The following is an 18,901-nucleotide window of genomic DNA, read 5'->3' on the forward strand; positions in this document are numbered from 1 at the left end:
TTGTTACCGAGTTTATTTACATCATATCTTTAGTCTCCTATTCCTAGTCGAATATACTTCTCTTATATTTATATTTATGTTCTTTTCCAACTTCTCAGATCGATAGACTCGTTTCAGCTTTTGGAAAACATGCTCACCGTAATCCTGCAGCATCTCGCTTTTAAGTTATCCATTTAATTCCTGCAGTTCTCACTGAATCAAATAGATCCCCCTTACAGTGATCAATGCTGCCCAGTGTTCTATGTGAGTGATACATGTGTGGTTCATTGTTGATTTTGCCATAAAATGGCATGATCTAGTTGTCATACTTGCATCACTCTGTTCACTGAAGATCAGCGTTGACATATTTAAATATTTTATTTAGGAACACTTCACTGTAATCCATGTGATCACAATTTTGCAACTGATTTATACACAAACGTACGTACACATACTTAGATGCACTTTGGCTTCAAACCCTAAACGAATAAATCATTGTCGGCTTTAATACTTGTATATGCATGGGCAGGTGCAGATAGGCCAGTACTGACTTATGTCCTTGGCTTCAGTGCGCTGATGCGCGCGCACACACAAACAACCCCTGAGCACAGGCGCACAAACTGCACATGAAGAAGAGTGCTACACTGTGCCAGTAGTCAGGAAAAGTACTAATGAGCGGAACAGTGTAGAATACATTTACTCTGTTGGGGGGGGGGGGGGGGGGTGTATTATGAAAAAGTTTGCATGAATGATGGAGAAATGAAAAGGGTATCTACAACACATAGGTTGAGGTGAGTTGGAGAGATGCGAATGCAGAGAGAAGACACAAAGCCTTAAGGAAAGGCGTGAGAAGATCATGGGATTAAGTTCGAGAGGAGGGGGGAGGGCATTACAGCCCCGAGGTGAGGACTTGTGTCAGTGTGTAGGAGAGAGACACATTATATATACACCGCTCCACTGGATACTGAGAAATAGATAACCGAAAAGAGAGACGGCAGGGGACACGGAAGAAGTGCAAAAAAGGGGGAGATACTGAAAAAGAAATGACAAGGTACAAGGAAATAATTGGGTCATAAGGGTAGTAACGAGTCCTAGACATGAGTGCATGGTAAAGACCAGTTCTTGTGTGAAGAGTAACTGTCATATTTGAAGATTAAGAAAATTCTTATTTGCAGAAACCAAACGATTTTTAAATTATCATTTGCTCAAATTCAGATATCTGAATTATTATTATTTTTTATTTATTTTTTTGGCAGATGTCAGTTCTACTGATGTTACTCCGCCTAGCCTGGAAAATGGAGATACTCCTGCTGAGAAGCGTACTTCCCATCCAAAGGAGATAGAGAGGGGCCGCAGAGTGACCCAGGCATGCAGACACCCACGTTCAAGGTGAGGCTATTAGAGTTGTAAAAATGGTTAGAAATGTAGAGTCCGCGAGCCAACTAGTGCAATTGAATATCCAACATACAATTATTTTTTATTTTTTTTAATGTGAACCTATGTTTTTCCTGCAGAACAGTGACTGGTTCAATTAAATGACTGATTCCCAGTCCACTCTCCCTAAAATGTTGGGAAACCTGTTTCTTTCTCTCTCTCTACACTTTCTCACATAATGCAATGATGAGTACTTTATTGCCTAATTGCCAGGCCTCAGTGCTACCACTCGGTATTGGGGAGCGCTGTTGGTCCTCTGTAAGCTCCAACCAGCTACTTTTAAATTACACAAGTTTTTTTTTTTTTTCTTTGCCCTTTGAAGAGAAGGCAAGCCAAAGTAGCTGGGAAGAGGTGGAGTGGGGAGCATTTAAAACGTTTGTAAAGAAAAAAGTCATACTAGTGTGCTCTGGTCTTGCACAGAGCAGCCCCAATCCTCCTCTTTGCAGGTCCCCACGCCAGTGCTCTGGGCCCCTCCTCCTTGCCCTTTACCCCATAGCCTTGCTATGGGGGCTCTGTGTCTATAAGAGACCGAGTACTCAGCTCAGCCCCACCCCCTGCTCCCTTCTCACTGGCTGTGATTGACTGCAGTGGTAACCAATGGCTCCTGCTGCTGCATCTCAACGAATAAGCAGGAGACCCTTGGCTCTTGTTCACTTTGCTAGGTCGAGATCGGGTTTGGGCAAGTATTGAAGGAGAGCTGCATACTGAAGGTTTTTTAATTTCATGCATAGACTGCATGAAGATAAAAAAAAAAACCTTCAGGCTTTACAACCACTTTAAGTGAACCTGTTGCTTGTCCCTTTGTGGGCAAAGCACAGGTTCACTTTAAGGAACCTCACAAGTGAAGTCCCACTCTGTACATAGGGCTTTTTTACAGTCATCTGTATATATTTGAAAAATTCACCTTCTCATTTAAATAACTCTGTATTTTCCTTTTTAAAGAGACACTATCATTTTCCACATGGGCATGCAATCTTTAACCACTTAAAGCGGGAGTCCACCGGGACTCCGCGTTTTTTTTTTTTTTTTTTTTTTTTTTTTTTTTTTAAAGCCAGCAGCTACAAATACTGCAGCTGCTGACTTTTAAAATAGTGACACTTACCTGTCCAGCGCGCCCGTGATGTCGGCACCCGAAGCCGATCTCTAGGTCACCTGTCGGGTCCTGCCGCCGCCATCTTGGGTATGGGAATCAGGAAATGGAGCCTTTCGGCTTCATTTCCCGGTTCCCTACTGCGCATGCGCGAATCGCGCTGCGCAATAAGGACGCTCCCCGCTTCCTCTGGGATCTGTGTTTCCCAGCAGGCAGCGGGGCACTGGCGGGAAGGGGCGGGCACTTGCGGAAAGGGGCGTACGTTACGCCCCTTTCCGCAGAGAGCTATCCCGGAAGTGGGTGCAGTTACCTGGATTATCCAGGTAACTGCACCCCCCTCCCCCCTGAAAGCTGCCGATTCTGGCACCGGAGGGGGGGAGGGTTCCGATGAGCGGAGGTCCACTTTAGGGTGGACCTCCGCTTTAAGGACCGAGCCTCTTTCTGAGATTTGTTTAAAAGTTAAAAACATTAATTTTTTTTTGCTAGAAAATGCTTGGAACCCTCAAACATGTTTTTTTTTTTTTCCCCTAACACCCTAGAGAATAAAATGGCGGTCATTGCAATACTTTGTCACACCGTATTTGGGCAGCGGTCTTGTAAGCACACTTTTTTGGAAAAAAATACACCTTTTTGAATTAAAAAAAATAAGACCGCAGTAAAGTTGGCCCAATTTTTATATTGTGAAAGATAGCATTACGCCGAGTAAATTGATACCCAACATGTAACGCTTCAAAATTGCGCCCACTCATGGGATGGTGTCAAACTTTTACCCTTAAAAATCTCCATAGGCAAAGTTTAAAAAATTCTGCAGGTTGCATGTTTTGAGTTAGAGGCAGTCTAGGGCTAGAATTATTGTTCTAGCGATCGTGGCGATACCTCACGTGTGGTTTGAACAACGTCTTCATATGCGGGCACTACTCGCGTATGCGGTCGCTTCTGCACGCAAGCTCGGCGGAACGGGGAGTGTTTAACATTTGTTTTTTTTATTTAGTTTTACAATGTTCTTTTAAAAAAAAAATTCAATTTTATTCAGATTATTCATACAATGTAAAAATCTCTTGTAATAGAAAAAAAGCATGACGGGACCTCATAAAATGAGATCTGGGGTCAAAAAGACCTCAGATCTCGTATTTACGCTAAAATGTAATAAAAAGAATTGTCATTTACAAAAAAGGGCCCTTTAAGAGCTATAGGCGGAAGTGACGTTTTTACCTCTGAAATGGACGGTGATCACAACGGACGCCAGCCTATCCGGCTGGGGTGGAGTGATGGGAGTTCAGTCGACTCAGGGCCTCTGGTCGACGGAGGAATCCAAGTTGCCAATCAATCTGCTTAAACTGAGAGCGATCAGGCTATGCCTCTCCACATGGTCAATGAGACTGCAAGGACAGCTGCATATGATGGAAGGGAGCCCTCTGACCATAGTGGTCAGGGCTCTGCAGGCCTGATTTTCATGGTCAGTACAGAGAGGGGGATACAGGAAGTGCCAGGTTTGGGGAGGGTTTTTTTTGTTTTGTTTTTTACAGTTTAGAGAGAGGCATAATAAACAGCAAAAGTGCTGCTGTTAAATCTGCTTTAAGATCCCAGCATCTGAATTCTTTTTTTTGGGGGGGGTTTAACAAGCACTTTAACTTACTATATCTGAATGCAGTGACTTTATAAGGAAATTATATTGTATACTAGTTATGCTAGCGGCCAAGGAATTAATGCAGAAAATGGTCAACTTCACCACATGTGTAGGTCACACTGCTATGTACTGTAGTACTGTATAGGATTCAATCTAACTTTCTATGAAACATAGATTTAGCTCCTTGACAAAATGTGGAAAATTCCAAAAAAAGGTACAAAATCTTTTTCATGTTTCTACCAAAAACATAAATGTATTTTATTTGGATTTTATGTGATAGACCAACGCAAAGTAGCACATAATTGTGAAGTGGAAGGTAAATGAAATGATAAATGGTTTTCAACATTTTTTACAAAGAAATTTCTGAAAAGTGTGGTGTGCATTTGTATTCAGCCCCCTTTACTGTTACACCTAACTAAAATCTAATGGCACCAATAGCCTTCAGAAGTTGCCTAATAAATGGTCTACCTGTGTGTAATTTAATCTCAATTTAAATACAGCTGTTCTGTGAAGCCCTCAGGTTTATTAGAGAACCTGGCCATCCACCTAAAGTGACAGGCCGGACAAGGAGAACATTAAAAGGAAGCAGCCAAGAGGCCCATGGAGGAACTGCAGAGATCCACAGCTTAGGTGGTAGAATCTGTCCACCGGACAACTATTAGTCCTGCACGCCACAAATTTGGCCTTTATGTAAGAGTGGCAAGAAGAAAGCTATATGAAGTCCAGTTTGCGAGAAGCCATGTGATGGACTTGTGTTTTTTTTTTTTTTTTCAACCTCACCTACTATGTAACTTTGTGGGGGACAAAGCAAATATGTGGAAGGAGATGGTCTGGTCAGATGAGTCCAAAATGTAACTTTTTTGCCCTAAAAGCAAAACCCTATGTGTGGCGGAAAACTCACCCTGAACACGCCATCCCCAATGGGAAATATAGTGGTGGCAGCATCATGTTGTAGGGATGCTTTTCTTCAGCAGAGACACGGAAGGTCAGAATTAGTCTGCAAAAGAGAATTGAAACTGTGGTGGAGGTTCACCTTCAAGCAGGACAATGGTCCTAAACATACAGCCAGAGCTACAATGGAATGGTTTAGATCAAAGCATATTCATTTGTTAGAAAGTCCACACCTAAATTTAATTGAGAATTTGTGGTAAGACCGTTTCTCTGAAAATTGCTGTTCAGATGCATCCAATCTGACAGAGCTTGAGCTATTTTGCCAAGACAAATGGGCAAAAATGTCACTCTCAAACCTGCTAGACCTATACCCAAAAAGACTTGCAGCTGTAATTGCAGCGAAAGGTGGTTCTACAAAATGTTGACTCTGGGGGGACTGAATACAAATGCACACCACTCTTCATTTATCACTTTCCATCCACTTCACAATTACCGTATGTGCCACTTTGTATGTTGGTCTGTCACAAAATTCCAATAAAATAAATTTCCATTTTTGATTGTAACATGACAATGTGGAAAATGTCAAGGGGTATGAATAATTTTTCAAGTCCCTGTAGGGCTTAAATACAATTATACACATTAGACAGTAGGTAATAGTAAAAATGTTACTAATCTTTGCACTAAATCCAAACTTCTGTAAGGCTTAATGCCTGGCACAATAACCAGTGTAAATTCAGTTATCCATTCCGTTACCTCAAGTACTGGGGTCTAAGACCTTGCAATATTTACATCTGAGTGGGCTGGGAATACAGGCAGAGCTGTACTTTTTCCCTGGCATGTAAAAGAGCAGATTTATCTAACGTAGATTTGAGGCAGTGGAATATATAACTTGATGAACCCTAGTAAGGTTATTGTCCCTGAAGTTGAGCTTTAAATCAAATTTTTATATCTGTTACAACTTGTGCGCTAAAGAAGTTCTCTGCTTTTTAACAAACCATTCAGCGAGGTAAAGTGTATATGTATGCAAACTTATTACTGAAATATTGTTTCATAGTTTTGTTTTTAATGTGTTTTATTATTGGTGTTATCTGCTTTTTAGCAGTTAAAATATAGAACCTAAAGCAATAAAAGCTACAGGATGTTTAGTTGAGGTATCGGCCTACAAAGGAGCATGAACATCGGGACACAATCGGGTGCATGAAGAGACATTATTCATTGAAGATCTGCATTTTAATTAAAGGAAATGTGACAATTTTTCTTTCTTGCTCTATTCCTGACATTTTGGTCCTTCCATAGGTCCATAAGTACAGAGTTGCTGTCCCTTCCCAAAAAGTGCAGGGCTGTGGATCTTCATAACACCTGTTTATGCCATGTAGCACCTTATGTTACAGGGACCATCAATGCATCTGGCACAGCCTACTTCTACCTCCCTTGATAGGAATCCAATAGCATCCCCTTTAACCACTTCCCACCCGGCCAATGCATATATACGGCCGGGTGGGAGCCGTCTACTCCTGATAGGACGTTCAGGAACGTCCTTCAGGAGTAGCGGGATCGCGCGTGCCCGCGCAGCGGCGCGATCCCGATGTGCTCGTGTCACCCGGACACGGCACATCTCAGATCGGCAGGAGGGCTCTGTGATTGGCCCTCCTGATCACATGACGGCCGTGTCCAATCACGGCCGTCATGTGATGTAAACAAACAGCCGGTTGCTAGGCAATCGGCTCTCCTCTCCTCACATGGAAGTCACCGCTGAGGAGAGGAGAACAGAACGCTGCAGCCGGCTGATGATCAGTGAGTATGGGCTGCTTTTTACAGCTTTTTACTCACTGATCATCAGTGTAGTGTAAACACACAACACACCACACAGTACAAACACAGTCCCCACATATGTCCCCAAAACACACATGTCCCCAAAACATACATGTCCCCAAATAATAAAAACACATGTCCCTAATAATAAAAACAAGTCCCCCACATATGTCCCACTAAAATCACATGTCCCAATGATTATCTGCACACATATGTACGTGATCACCTGCACACATATGTACATGATCATTTGCGTACATATGTCCGTGATCACACAAACCAATTATTATACACTTAACTGAATTTTTTTTACCAAAAACATGTAGCAGAATACATTTTGGCTTAAATTTATGACAAAATTTGATTTTATTGGATTTCTTTTCAAATAGAAAAAAGAAAATATAGTTTTTTTCCAAATTTCCGCTATTTTTGCGCTTATATCGCAAAAAAAAAAAAAAAAAACCGGAGTCGTGAATAAATAACACCAAAATAAAGCTCTATTTGTGCGAACAAAATGATAACAATTTCATTTGGGTACAGTGTAGCATGACTGCGCAATTGTCACTGAAAGCGCTAGAGCGCTGAAAGCTGAAAATTGGGCTGGGAAGGAAGGGGGTGAAAGTGCCCTGTATTGTAGTGGTTAACTAACAAACGTTCTGTGGTCAGTTGCCATACTGCCCACAGAGCTGAACACCCATTTACTGGCAATATGAAATGCTTGGGTATAGCATTTTTTTTTCAAAGCGCTCTCCCTTCTTGGCAATATTTGGGAATCCCACATTTACTTTTAGCTAAGATGAACTATTTTGAATTTCTTTTCTTAGAAAGTGCAGCAGGTCATCTGACCTTCCTGTTGTCAAGATGATCTGTAGTTCTGCCCCTTTCTCCAATCTTTGTCCCTGGCTTTGGTACATTTAGTGATTGTAAAGCTTGTATTTTTTTATTTATTTTTTTTAACACAGGTGTATACTTGCCTTCTCTGTGCTGGCACACCTGGCTCCTCTTCTAGGTGGTACACCCATAGGAAAATGCTTCCTATGGGGCCCACCTGCATGCTTCCTTCCAAACCCTGTTGTATGCATCTACAGACATTGACTGCTCCCTTGCTACTGCCATTTATACCGGCTCTTGCTGCTTCAGCAAAGCCTGTAAGAACAGGAAGTGAGGGGAGTGAAGAGCTGCGCTTGTGAACAGCGCTGCCTTGAATGAAGGCTCAGGTACAGTATGTTTGCCCACTGACAAATGTCTATATTTTTAATTGCAGGTCTATTTTAACAGTGAGAGACAGAATAACAAAAAAATACAGAGAAATGCATTTCAAAAAGTTATAAAATTGATTTTCATTTTAATGAGTGGAATAAAGTATTTGACGCCTTTGCCAAAACATTACTTACCGTATATACTCGAGTATAAGCCGAGATTTTCAGCCTCTTTTTTGAGGCTGAAAGTGCCCCCTCGGCTTATACTCGAGTCACCGCTGTCTGACTGCTCGATCAGCGTATCGAGCAGACAGACGGCGGACATTAAAATTCAAAAGCCGCGCCTCCTTCTCCGCCTCCGCCTGTGATAGGCGGAACACTGAATTTCCCAGCAGTCAGTGTTCCGCCTATCACGGACATCCGCTCATTCTCATACTACGGACGAGTATGAGAGGATGTCCGTGATAGGCGGAACACAGGCTGCTGGGAAATTGAGTGTTCCGCCTATCACAGGCGGAGGCGCGGCTTTTGAATTGTAGAATGGCCGCCGAGAAGAGCGGCGATCCTGGAGCGGCGATCCATCGGCACGGCACGGGACGGAGGAGGCTCGGGACGACGGCGGCTCGGGACGGAGGCTTGGGACGGAGGCTTGGGACACAGGTAGGCTGGACACACACACAAGGCTGCACGGACACACACACACACACACACACACACACACACACACACACACACACACACACACACACACACACACACACACACACACACGGATGGATGGATGAATACACACACACACACACACACACACACAGGGATGGATGGATACACACACACACACACACACACACACACACACACACACACACACACACACACACGGATGGATGGATACACACACACACACACACACACACACACAGGGATGGATGGATGAATACACACACACACACACACAGGGATGGATGGATACACACACACACAGGGATGGATGGATGGATGGATGGACACACACACAGGGATGGATGGACGGACACACACACAGGGATGAACGGATACACAGGGATGGACAGCCATGTCTCACCCTCGGCTTATACACGAGTCAATAAGTTTTCCAGTTTTTTGGGGGTAAATTGGGGGCCTCGGCTTATATTCGGGTCGGCCTATACTCGAGTATATACGGTAATACTTGGTGTCAAAACCTTTGTTGGCAATCATAGGTCAGATGTTTCATGTAGTTGGCTACCAGGTTTGCACACATCTCAGGAGGGATTTTCTCTCTCCTCTTTGCTGATCCTCTCCAAGTCATTAAAGTGGAAGTAAACCCCTCGATTTAAACAGTTAAAAAAAAAAAAAAAAAAAAAAAAAAAAAAAGCATGCCGGGAAAGCCAACTGCACATTGGCCATCCAATGGCTGGTGTCCTAACGAATCACATGTGCAGCACCATAGCCGCTGAAGATTAAACAGAGGCAAAGATGGCAGCTTCCTTGGCTGAAAACGATAGGGGAGTTTACTACCACTTTAAGGTTTCAAGGCTGACGTTTGGTAATTCGAACCTTCAGCTCCCTCCACATATTTTCTATGGGATTAAGGTCTGGAGACTGGCTAGGCCACTCCAGCACCTTAATGTTTCTTCTTGAGCCACTCCTTTGTTGCATTGGCTGTGTGTTTTGGGTCATTTTCATGCTGGAATACCCATCCACAACCCATTTTAAAGGCCCTGGCTGAGGGAAGGAGGTTCTCACCCAAGATCTGATGGTATGTGACCCACTCCATCGTCCCTTTGATGTAGTGAAGTTGCCCTGTCTCCTTGGCAGAAAAACACCCCCAAAGCATAATGTTTCCACCTTCTTATTTTATGGTGAGGATGGTATTCTTGGGGTCATGGGCAGCATTCCCCCTCCAAACATGGCTAGTTGAGTTGATGGCAAAGAGCTTGATTTTGGTCTGATCACAACACTTTCACCCAGTTCTCCTCTGAATCATTCAGATGTTCCTCTGAATCATAGCAGATGTTCAGATGGGCCTGTACATGCTTTCTTGAGCAGGGGGACCTTGCGTGTGCTGCAGGATTTGTCCTTCACGGTGTAGTGTTACCAATTTTTCTTGGTGACTTGGTCCCAGCTGACTTGAGATCATTGACAAGATTCTCCCATGTAGTTCTGGGCTGATTCATCACTTTTTCATGATTATTAATACTCCATAAGGTGAGATCTTGCATAGAGCCCCAGTCCGAGGAAGATTGACCGTTATTTTGTGTTCATTCCATTTGTGACTAATCGCACCAACTGTTGTCACCCTCTCACCAAGCTGCTTGGCAATGGTCTTGTAGCCTATTCTAGCCATGCGTAGGTCGACAATCTTGTCCCTGACATCCTTGGACAGCTCTCTGGTCTTGGCAATGGTGGAGAAATTGGAATCTGATTGCTTCTGTGGACAGGTGTCTTTTATACATGTAACAAGCTGAGATTAGGGGCACTTCCTTTGAGTGCTCCTAATCTGTTACCTGTGTAGAAGACACTTGGGAGACAGAAATCTTGCTGATAGGGGATCAAATACTTATTGCACTTATTAAAGGAGAAGTCCAGCCTGAGATCATTTGGTTGGACTTCTATGGGTCATAGGCGTGCAATTTGTTTTGCACTTCTGTGACCTGTTTTGAACAGAGAGCCGTCTGAAGTCTGCTCTCTGCTGAAGTTGCACAAATCGGTCCAGGCACTGTGTCATCCCAACTCTGCAAGCCCTGGATCCGCCAGGTGCCTGGACTGATGGCTGTCTCAGCCTCTCTACGAGCCTCTGAGATGGCCGCTCCCCGCTCCTCCACAGCTCGGCGCTCCATTGAGTGTGGAGGAGCAGAGCAGGAGAGCTGCTGATTGACAGTTGGCAGCTCTCTGCTTGGGGAGCCGAGAGAACCGAGCAATCGGCGGTGTTCAATGGCTCGGTTCTCAGTGTAGACATGCCGGGGGACAGATGCTGCATCCACCCTAGGTAAGTATAATGGGGGGGGATGCAAATAGTTTTAAAACTTTTTTTGAAATGTGTTTTTCTGGATATTTTTGTTCTGTCTCACTGTTAAAATCTACCATTCAAATTTTATAGACTGATCATTTCTGTCAGTGGGCAAACGTACAGATTCAGCAGGAGATCAAATACTTTTTTTCCCTCACTAAGTATAAGGAGTTGAGGGGGCGATACTCATGTTTTAACATTTTTTTTTACCTTGATATATTGAGGTGAAAAAAGTCTCGAACTCAGAACCAGTAAACAACAAATAGTGTCAGAAAAACCGCTATGCGTACTTAATGACTTGCGTCATTAAATAAATAAGTATTGAAGCTACTGGATCTGCCAACACAGGCTTGTATGTGCTAATTGTGGTGCATTTTCTTGTTTTATGTTTTAAAACCCTCAAAGATTTCTAAGTTGATACTATGGTCCTGTAGAACAGCTCCAATTAAAAAACGTAATGCATATACAGGGGCCATTTAGTGTGTGTTATTTACATAGCTATGCCACCCAGCACCACCCCATCTAGCAGTGGAGGGGAATGTAATATTTCCTGCTGCAGTTTATCTTAAGCTTGCATGTCTTATCACCACCCCTCCCCTGTGTCTGGACAATAAAATGAGAATCAGCCCACTGATGAGCTCAACCCTGTCACTCAGTGATCAACTTCACTGCTTACAGAAAAATGTAAAGGCGCATATTCCACAAGCTGACTGTTGGCTTTCTGATCAAATCAATTTGATGGCTATACAGCCACCTGATCGCTTTCACTGTCCCCTGGAAGTCAAAAATATCTCTTGCACTACATGTTGCGTATTTCTGTACACGGAGTGCTGAATTATTCTGGGTTCGCTCTAAACTGATGAACTGCTGTAGGGGCTTTTTTGTTACATATTGCCTCTAGAGAAAAGGGTATCAACGTTTGTGCAGTTTTTAAGCTTGGGATGTTGGGTATCTGTTTACTCTGTGCAAGCGCATCCTTTTTTAATTTTTTTACCAAAAGATTTGGTGTCATATTGCCATTGTGTACCTTAAATTAAATTAACTTTAGTGTGTTTTTTTTTCTTTCTTTTTTTACTGAAAATTTACACTTTTTAAACCATTGCACAAATATGTGACAGAAAAAAATTGGAATTGCCGCTATTTTTATCTTTAGGGTCTTTGATTTCTGAAAATATATACTGTTTTGGGGGTTTTAAAGTTCATCTTTAGCTTTTAGTTTAGTTTGAATCAAGCTGGTCCAAACTAACTACCGGTATTTACTTCACTAAGATATGCAGCAGTTCTCAGTGCTGTATTTACTGTGTTGCCTCCACTATATACAGTATAAAGCGCTCTGTTCCAGCATGGGATAAAAACTTCCTGTCCCACTCCTGCAGCCAAATTTAGTTGGACTGAGCATGCTCAGCTACTCATAGGAAGCATTGCATTCTCTGAATACAAATCTTCATCTTATTGGCTGAAACTGAGATTGTGACTGTATCCTCTCATAAAGACAGTGGCATTGCAAGGGTTAAATGTACTTTCTGTTTTTTCAGTTAACGACTTGAATTGTTTTTTTAAAGACCACCGCTACATTGAGCCCCTTTTCGTTTCGTGTGATAGTTGGTGAATCTGACCTGGTCTTTAAAGTGCCTTGGGTAACAATGTTGAAGGGCAGGTACTTTGTAGTGCCCATGGATAACTACTAGTTTTCACATTGATCCCAAGTCATGACCTAATGAGGCCCCATCTTCAAGGTTTTTAGAAAAGCATCTTTCCCAGTTAGTTTAAGGAAAGGCTTTTTTCCATTTACCTCCCTATAATCAGATTCGACATTAATAGGACAGCTTTGTCATTCGAAATGCAAATGTGTTTTTTTGTTGTTTTTTGTTTTTTCTATCTTATTTGGTTTGAAAATGCCTCTTGTCACATAAATGCAAAGCTCTTGACTTTAGTTTTCCAGGCTGACTGTTGGGTATACACTTCCTGCCAGTATAGTCACTACAGCTCTCCGTTGCTCCTGCAATTGAAAGCTAGGCAAGGAGAAGCTGCAGCACATTGCTGTCGATGGTGCTGATGGTTGGGGAGGCAAAGCTAGATGGGACAGGGTGGGGCTAATCGGGCTGTGCTGAAATTACACATGCCCACAACAGTGTGAGCAAGTGCCTGTGAGCAGCCACATTCTACTGCAAAGGCACACAGTTGTCGGTGATGCTCCAGAAATTGCTAAATGTCTAGCTAATTTTTCTAATCTAGACAATCGGAAATTAAGACCATGCATAAGATAAGTTTAAGTTGTTACACATACTAAGCAAGGGTAAATGTTGTGTTTTTTTTTTTTTTTACTGGAATTCCACTTTAGGCCCGGTTCACACCGCTGCGGGGGGAGATCCGGATGTGATTCGCACAGCAAATCACATCCGATCTCCGTAGCGATGTGAGTTCAGCCATACAGATAGTATGGCTGAATTCGCAGCGCTCCCGCAGCAAACTCGCACGGGACCCTTTTTTGGGTCCGCAACAGAATCGGATCGCATGGGGGTTCACACCATGCGATCCGATTCCTGTGCGAGTCGGCAGATCGCACTGCGATATGCCGACGGATCTGGGGGTGTCATTAACATAACATTGACACTCCCAGCCATCCGCATAGGGCAGTGTGAACTGCCGGCGGGAGGTGTGCGATGCGGGTAAACGCCGCGGATTCGCGGCGTTCCCACATCGCTATAGTGTGAACCCGGCCTAACATTGACACTCCCAGCCGTCCGCATAGGGCAGTGTGAACTGCCGGCGGGAGGTGTGCGATGCGGGTAAACGCCGCGGATTCGCGGCGTTCCCACATCGCTATAGTGTGAACCCGGCCTTAAAGTAGAACTAAAGGCAGAACAATTTTTGGAATGTGGAATGCTTGTCAGTTTTTATTGCGGTCTGTGTCCCCATTATTGAGATTCACCCTCTTTGTCCTGTTAACCATTATATTTGAAAGTAAAGAAAATCCCAAATTTTGAGTTGTCCCCAGAAAAGTAATTGAGGGCAAATATCCCAATGGGGTTGCTAGTTCTGATGACCTAAGGGTCCCAAAGAAATTCCCTTTATTTGTAAGGATTTCCTCTTCCTGTTTTGGCTATGGGGAAGAAGTGAATGTATATCTCCCCATTGGGACAAAAAGGGCACAAATAAAGCTTTCAGGGGTTAAAAAAACTTCCCTTACTGTCAAAAATTGTAAAAAAAAAAAGGTTGCCTATAGTTCAACTTTAATGCTAAGCCTCATACCATGTGATTTATCTGTCAAATTCTAGTGCAATTTATGCTCTGGAATATTAGTTGAATGACATTGGATGTTGTGTCAGAGGGGTCTCTATCTTGCAGTAAGTGAAGGTTCTGTGTACAGCCCTGTATTGGGGTCCAAGTAGCTCCAAGGACCCTTATGTCACAATAAAGAGAACCTGCCATTGGTGTGCCATCATGTAGGGGACCATTGCCCCCCAAGTGATGGGAACAAAATTCAGTGTAAAAATAAATTTAAACACATCTCAAAAAAACAAATCTCAATTTCCTCAATTTCCTCTGCCCTCAGTTTCTGATTAATAGTGGTCTCTGCAGGGGATTCGGCACAAGATCACTTATCAGTGGCCGGAGAGGCCTCAACCCCCCCCTCCCCCCCCGCCATGCGTCGGTGCCCTCCACTGCTTACTGAAGCCGTCGGCAGCTTTGAAGGCAATCGGATCCTCCTTCCTGCTAGGCATGGGGACGAGTGAGAGGAAAATGGCCCCCACCTGTCTTCATACCATTGCAGGTCGGAAGCGACGTCAAAATGTTACTTCCACCCATTGCCCTTTAAAGTGACTTTTTTTTTTTTTTTTTTTTGACCCCAGATCTCATATTTAAGAGGTCCTATCATGATTTATTTATTTTTTTTTTTTCCTATTACAAGGGATGTTTACATTCCTTTGTAATAGGACTAAAATACTTTTTTTTTTTTTTTTTTTTTTTTTTTTTTAAAGAACTGTGTAAAAAATAAAATAAAAAGGTAAAATAAATGAGAAATAAAACTTTAAACGTGCCCCGTCCCCAGCTTGCGTGCAGAAGTTAACGCAATACGTGAGTAGAGGCCGCATATGAAAATGGTTTTCAAACCACAGTGTGAGGTATCGCTGCGATCGGTAGTGCGAGAGCAATAATTCAAGCCCTAGACCTCTAACTCAAAACATGCAACCTGTATTTTTTAAACGTTGCATCTGGAGATTTTTAAGGGTAAAAGTTTGTCGCCATTCCACGAGCGTGCACAATTTTGAAGCGTGACATGTTTGATATCAATGTACTCAGTGTAACATTAGCTTTCACAATATAAAAAAAATTGAGCCAACGTTACTGATTTATTTTAATTCAAAAAAGTGTATGGTGTGACAAAGTGTTGCAACAACCGCTATTTTATTCTCTAGGGTGTTAGGAAAAAAATGTGTAATGTTTGGAGGTTCGAAGTAATTTTCTAGCCAAACACATCTCAGAAAGAGGCTCGGTCCTTAAGTGGTTAAAGGCTAACCTGGTGTCCTGCACGTTGATTGTTGTCACCTTAGGTACATTAAGTCAGACCAGGTTAATTTTAAACTATATATGTAAATCTAGCTTATATCTGTTCCACCATCTTCCCAACCAGTAACATTTCAAGCTACGCTGATTCTCATTTTATTACTAATGTTTGGAGCACCTCAGATGTGTGTTCGGCCAGTGGCAAGGAAATAAAAAAAAAAAATTTGTTCTTAGAGTTAAGCAGCCTTTTGACTTGAGTGATATAGTACATCCAGCTGACAGCAGTGAAAAACTGGATTGGGTTACTATTATCTCATGTCTATAGGTACCTGTAGTTATAAGGTAAAACGAGAAGCGTAGATACTGATTGGATATTGAGTAAAACTTTTGACTTCCTAAGATATTCCATCTGCTTTTCCTGTTATCTTTTCTTCTGGTTATATGGTTGATAGTTTAATCATATTTATTCTTTCCTCAGAGATCACAAGTACAGTGGGCGAAGTGCAAAGCAAGAAAGGCAAGAAAGTAAGTATATATTATATCAATATGAAATACATTGTTTCTAGGGTTTTGTATTACTAGATTCACCTCATGCATTTATATTTTATCAGTATACCTGTAATTTATCATTGGGAGAGCTTGACTTTTTAAAATTCTTCTTCCAATGTTCCCTCTGATCAAAAAAGAAAAGGGAAATAAAAGTGCAGACCTCGGTTTCTTTCTTGTTCCTCACAGCTGCACAATACAAGGAGACCAGAATTGCATTTATTTCTTTGGCATCCTCATGCAGTATTGTATAAAATGCCTTTTCCTGATTTTACAGTACAGGACACAGGTGTCTTCAAGTTCTTCGTTTGGTTATATGCAGCTGCCTTCAGGTGATTGGTTGCTGAGAAATCCCTCATACAGCCCCTCCCAGATTCACATTTTAGAGGGCAAAACCAGGTATGGGGTTAGTCCCCCTTATTTCTGCTAATGCAATTTTTATAGGTCGGAAGCCCTCTAAATATATCTACCAGGGTGTCCCCTTTTCAGTTTCTCTGCTGTGACTGTTTCCTTGCAGGACTACCTTTTTGAGACCAGGATGGAGAAGGTTAATGGTTTTATTTTTAGCCTTATCCATGTGGTATTCTGCTGTTAGTGTCCTAAAACAAGAAAAAAAAATGGTTGTGGGAGCCAACTATTTGGTCCTGGTGCTAACCTCAGTGGAGGTGGGTGTCCCCACTAATAATTACGCCAACAAAGAGAAATGGAAAAGACACTTGCAGTTGTCTTTTTCCACATTTCTTTGTTGGACTTCCAAACATGAACAGCAGGGTGCTGTCGCACCCAATCTCCTAAGTGGGGCACCACTGCACCTGTATGGTGCTACCCTGCTCCCAAGGCTGTCTCTGCACTTGTTAAACATTTCCCTTCTCTTTGGTCTCAAGGCACTGACTGAAAAGCATCATCTGGTCCTTTGCTACCAAGGACACAATTTTATTGGTGACCCTTTCAGTTGTTTGCACCAAGGCATCTCCCTCCTGCTCCACTATTAGGGCATTTGAGTACCCTTTTTTGGGGGACATTTTATTAGCCTCGGGTGGTGGTTACAAGTTCCTGGATAAGAGGTCAGATGCCTCTGTCTAGAGTCAACTGGACCTTTTTACCTATGGCCTTGCATTAAATGTGTGAATGCTTTGGTAAATGCACATCTCCAAAATTCCAGGATCGGTCTTTTCTCTATCCACCTACACAGGACTCTCTGGTTTCAATGCTGGAGAGCTGTGCTCTCATACAAGAAATGTCCTTTTTGGATAAGTTAAGAAGATGACAGGAGCTAAGAGTATACTCCTACTCGAAGGCGCATGTCTATACCAGTAGGTCGTCTTTCTGAGGTTATTACGGTCTTTCCAAGACAGTGAAGGCCTCTTCACAGTAATGAGAAACCCCTGCTTCTTGCAGTTGGGGGGGGGGGGGGGGGGACCGGAGGGGGGGGGGTTATGTCTTTTGGCCTTCTCAGCTTTCTGATCCCAACAGATCTTGTTTGTTGTTTCAGATTGTTTCCCAAGGCTACAATTAAGTGTTTGACTCTTCACTGCTTCGAGCTCTTGAAGATGCCCTGTTTCCAACTGTATGGGTCTCTTGACTACTATGCAGCAGTTCTTGTCCTAAAGGGCAATCACCCCATACCAACAATGGAATGAATTCAAGGTTTCTACTTCAGAAGCCGAATGGAGAAATCGGGCACATTTTGGATCTAAAGATTCTCAGCTTGTTCCTGCAGGTTCCAAAATTTTTTATGGAAAATGTGAGGTCAGCCGTTCTCCTTCCTTCTGGAGGATTGTCTGGCTTCTGTAGACATCAGGGATGCTTATCTGCACATTCCTATCTTTCCACAACACCAATGTTATCTACAGTTACAGTGGGAGACCACGAATACCAGTTTGTCACCCTTCTATTCGGTCTGTGTGGCCCTTTGAGTTTTCAACAAGGTTCTTGAATTCATGATGTGGGGTACAACGACAATCTTCTGTTGAGGTAAAAGGCTTCCCTGTCCCCGACAGTCAAACATCAGTACAACTTCTGCAGAGATTCAGGTGGATTCTCAATCTGAGAATCACAGCTAAACCCCTCCCACAGGTTGTAGTATCTGGGCTTGACTCAGACATGCCCTGTCCAGGATCTTCTTGCCATGGGAAGTTTTTGTCCATTTGCTTGGTGTCCTGGGCTCAGAAGTGGCCCTCAGCTCATGTCTGCATATGAGGGTCTTTAGTCTCATGGCTGCCTACTTTAGGAGTGCCATATGCCCAATTTCATTCCAGTATGTTGCAACTCAACATTCTGGCAGTGAGACAGGCTCGGTCACTGAACTGTTCCATGCACTTGACCCCTGGGGCAAAACTTTTTTTTTTCTTAGTTTGGCGGCATCCCAACCTAGCGCTGGAGTTAAAGCAGCCCTTTTTCTTAATCATGTAAGGCACTCAGGATGGATGACAGCCTGTCAGGCTGGAGTGCAGTCCAGGATACCTTCTTGGTACAGGGGCTGTGGGCATTGAAGGAAACTCGCTTTTTATCAACCTTTTTTTTTTTTTTTTTAACCCTGGGGCAGTTTGAATGGCCTTTCAATGCTGTAAGACTCTACTCCGAGGATCCCAGATGAGAATCCAGTTTGACTGCCACGGCCCTCACCCACATCGATCATCTAAAAGTCACCAGGAGTAGTCGTGCTGCTCTTAAAGACTTGATGCTTCACATTCTGGCCCTGTCCATTTGCATCACAGGCATGGAAAATTGGCAAGTGGACCTTCTTAGTATTCAGGGTATGGATTGGTGAACATACTATTTTATCCATGGGTCTTTCAAGCCCT

At 43.0% G+C, this 18,901-nt stretch overlaps 1 protein-coding gene across 2 annotated transcripts in view; it reads left to right on the forward strand.

Moving 5' to 3' along the window:
- Nucleotides 1–18,901, forward strand: part of AHDC1 (AT-hook DNA binding motif containing 1) — a 144,848-nt gene that overhangs the window by 75,482 nt on the left and 50,465 nt on the right. For both annotated transcript variants that reach the window (XM_077481014.1, XM_077481015.1), the window contains exons 2-3: nt 1,236–1,368; nt 16,030–16,076. In XM_077481014.1, the coding sequence (XP_077337140.1) occupies nt 1,236–1,368; nt 16,030–16,076 (180 nt within the window). The remainder of the gene's footprint in view (nt 1–1,235; nt 1,369–16,029; nt 16,077–18,901) is intronic.

The sequence above is a fragment of the Lithobates pipiens genome, unplaced genomic scaffold (assembly GCF_037356315.1).
Source record: "Lithobates pipiens isolate NorthernLeopardFrog02 unplaced genomic scaffold, aLitPip1_a1.2 Scaffold_16, whole genome shotgun sequence".
Classification (NCBI taxonomy): Eukaryota; Metazoa; Chordata; class Amphibia; order Anura; family Ranidae; genus Lithobates; species Lithobates pipiens.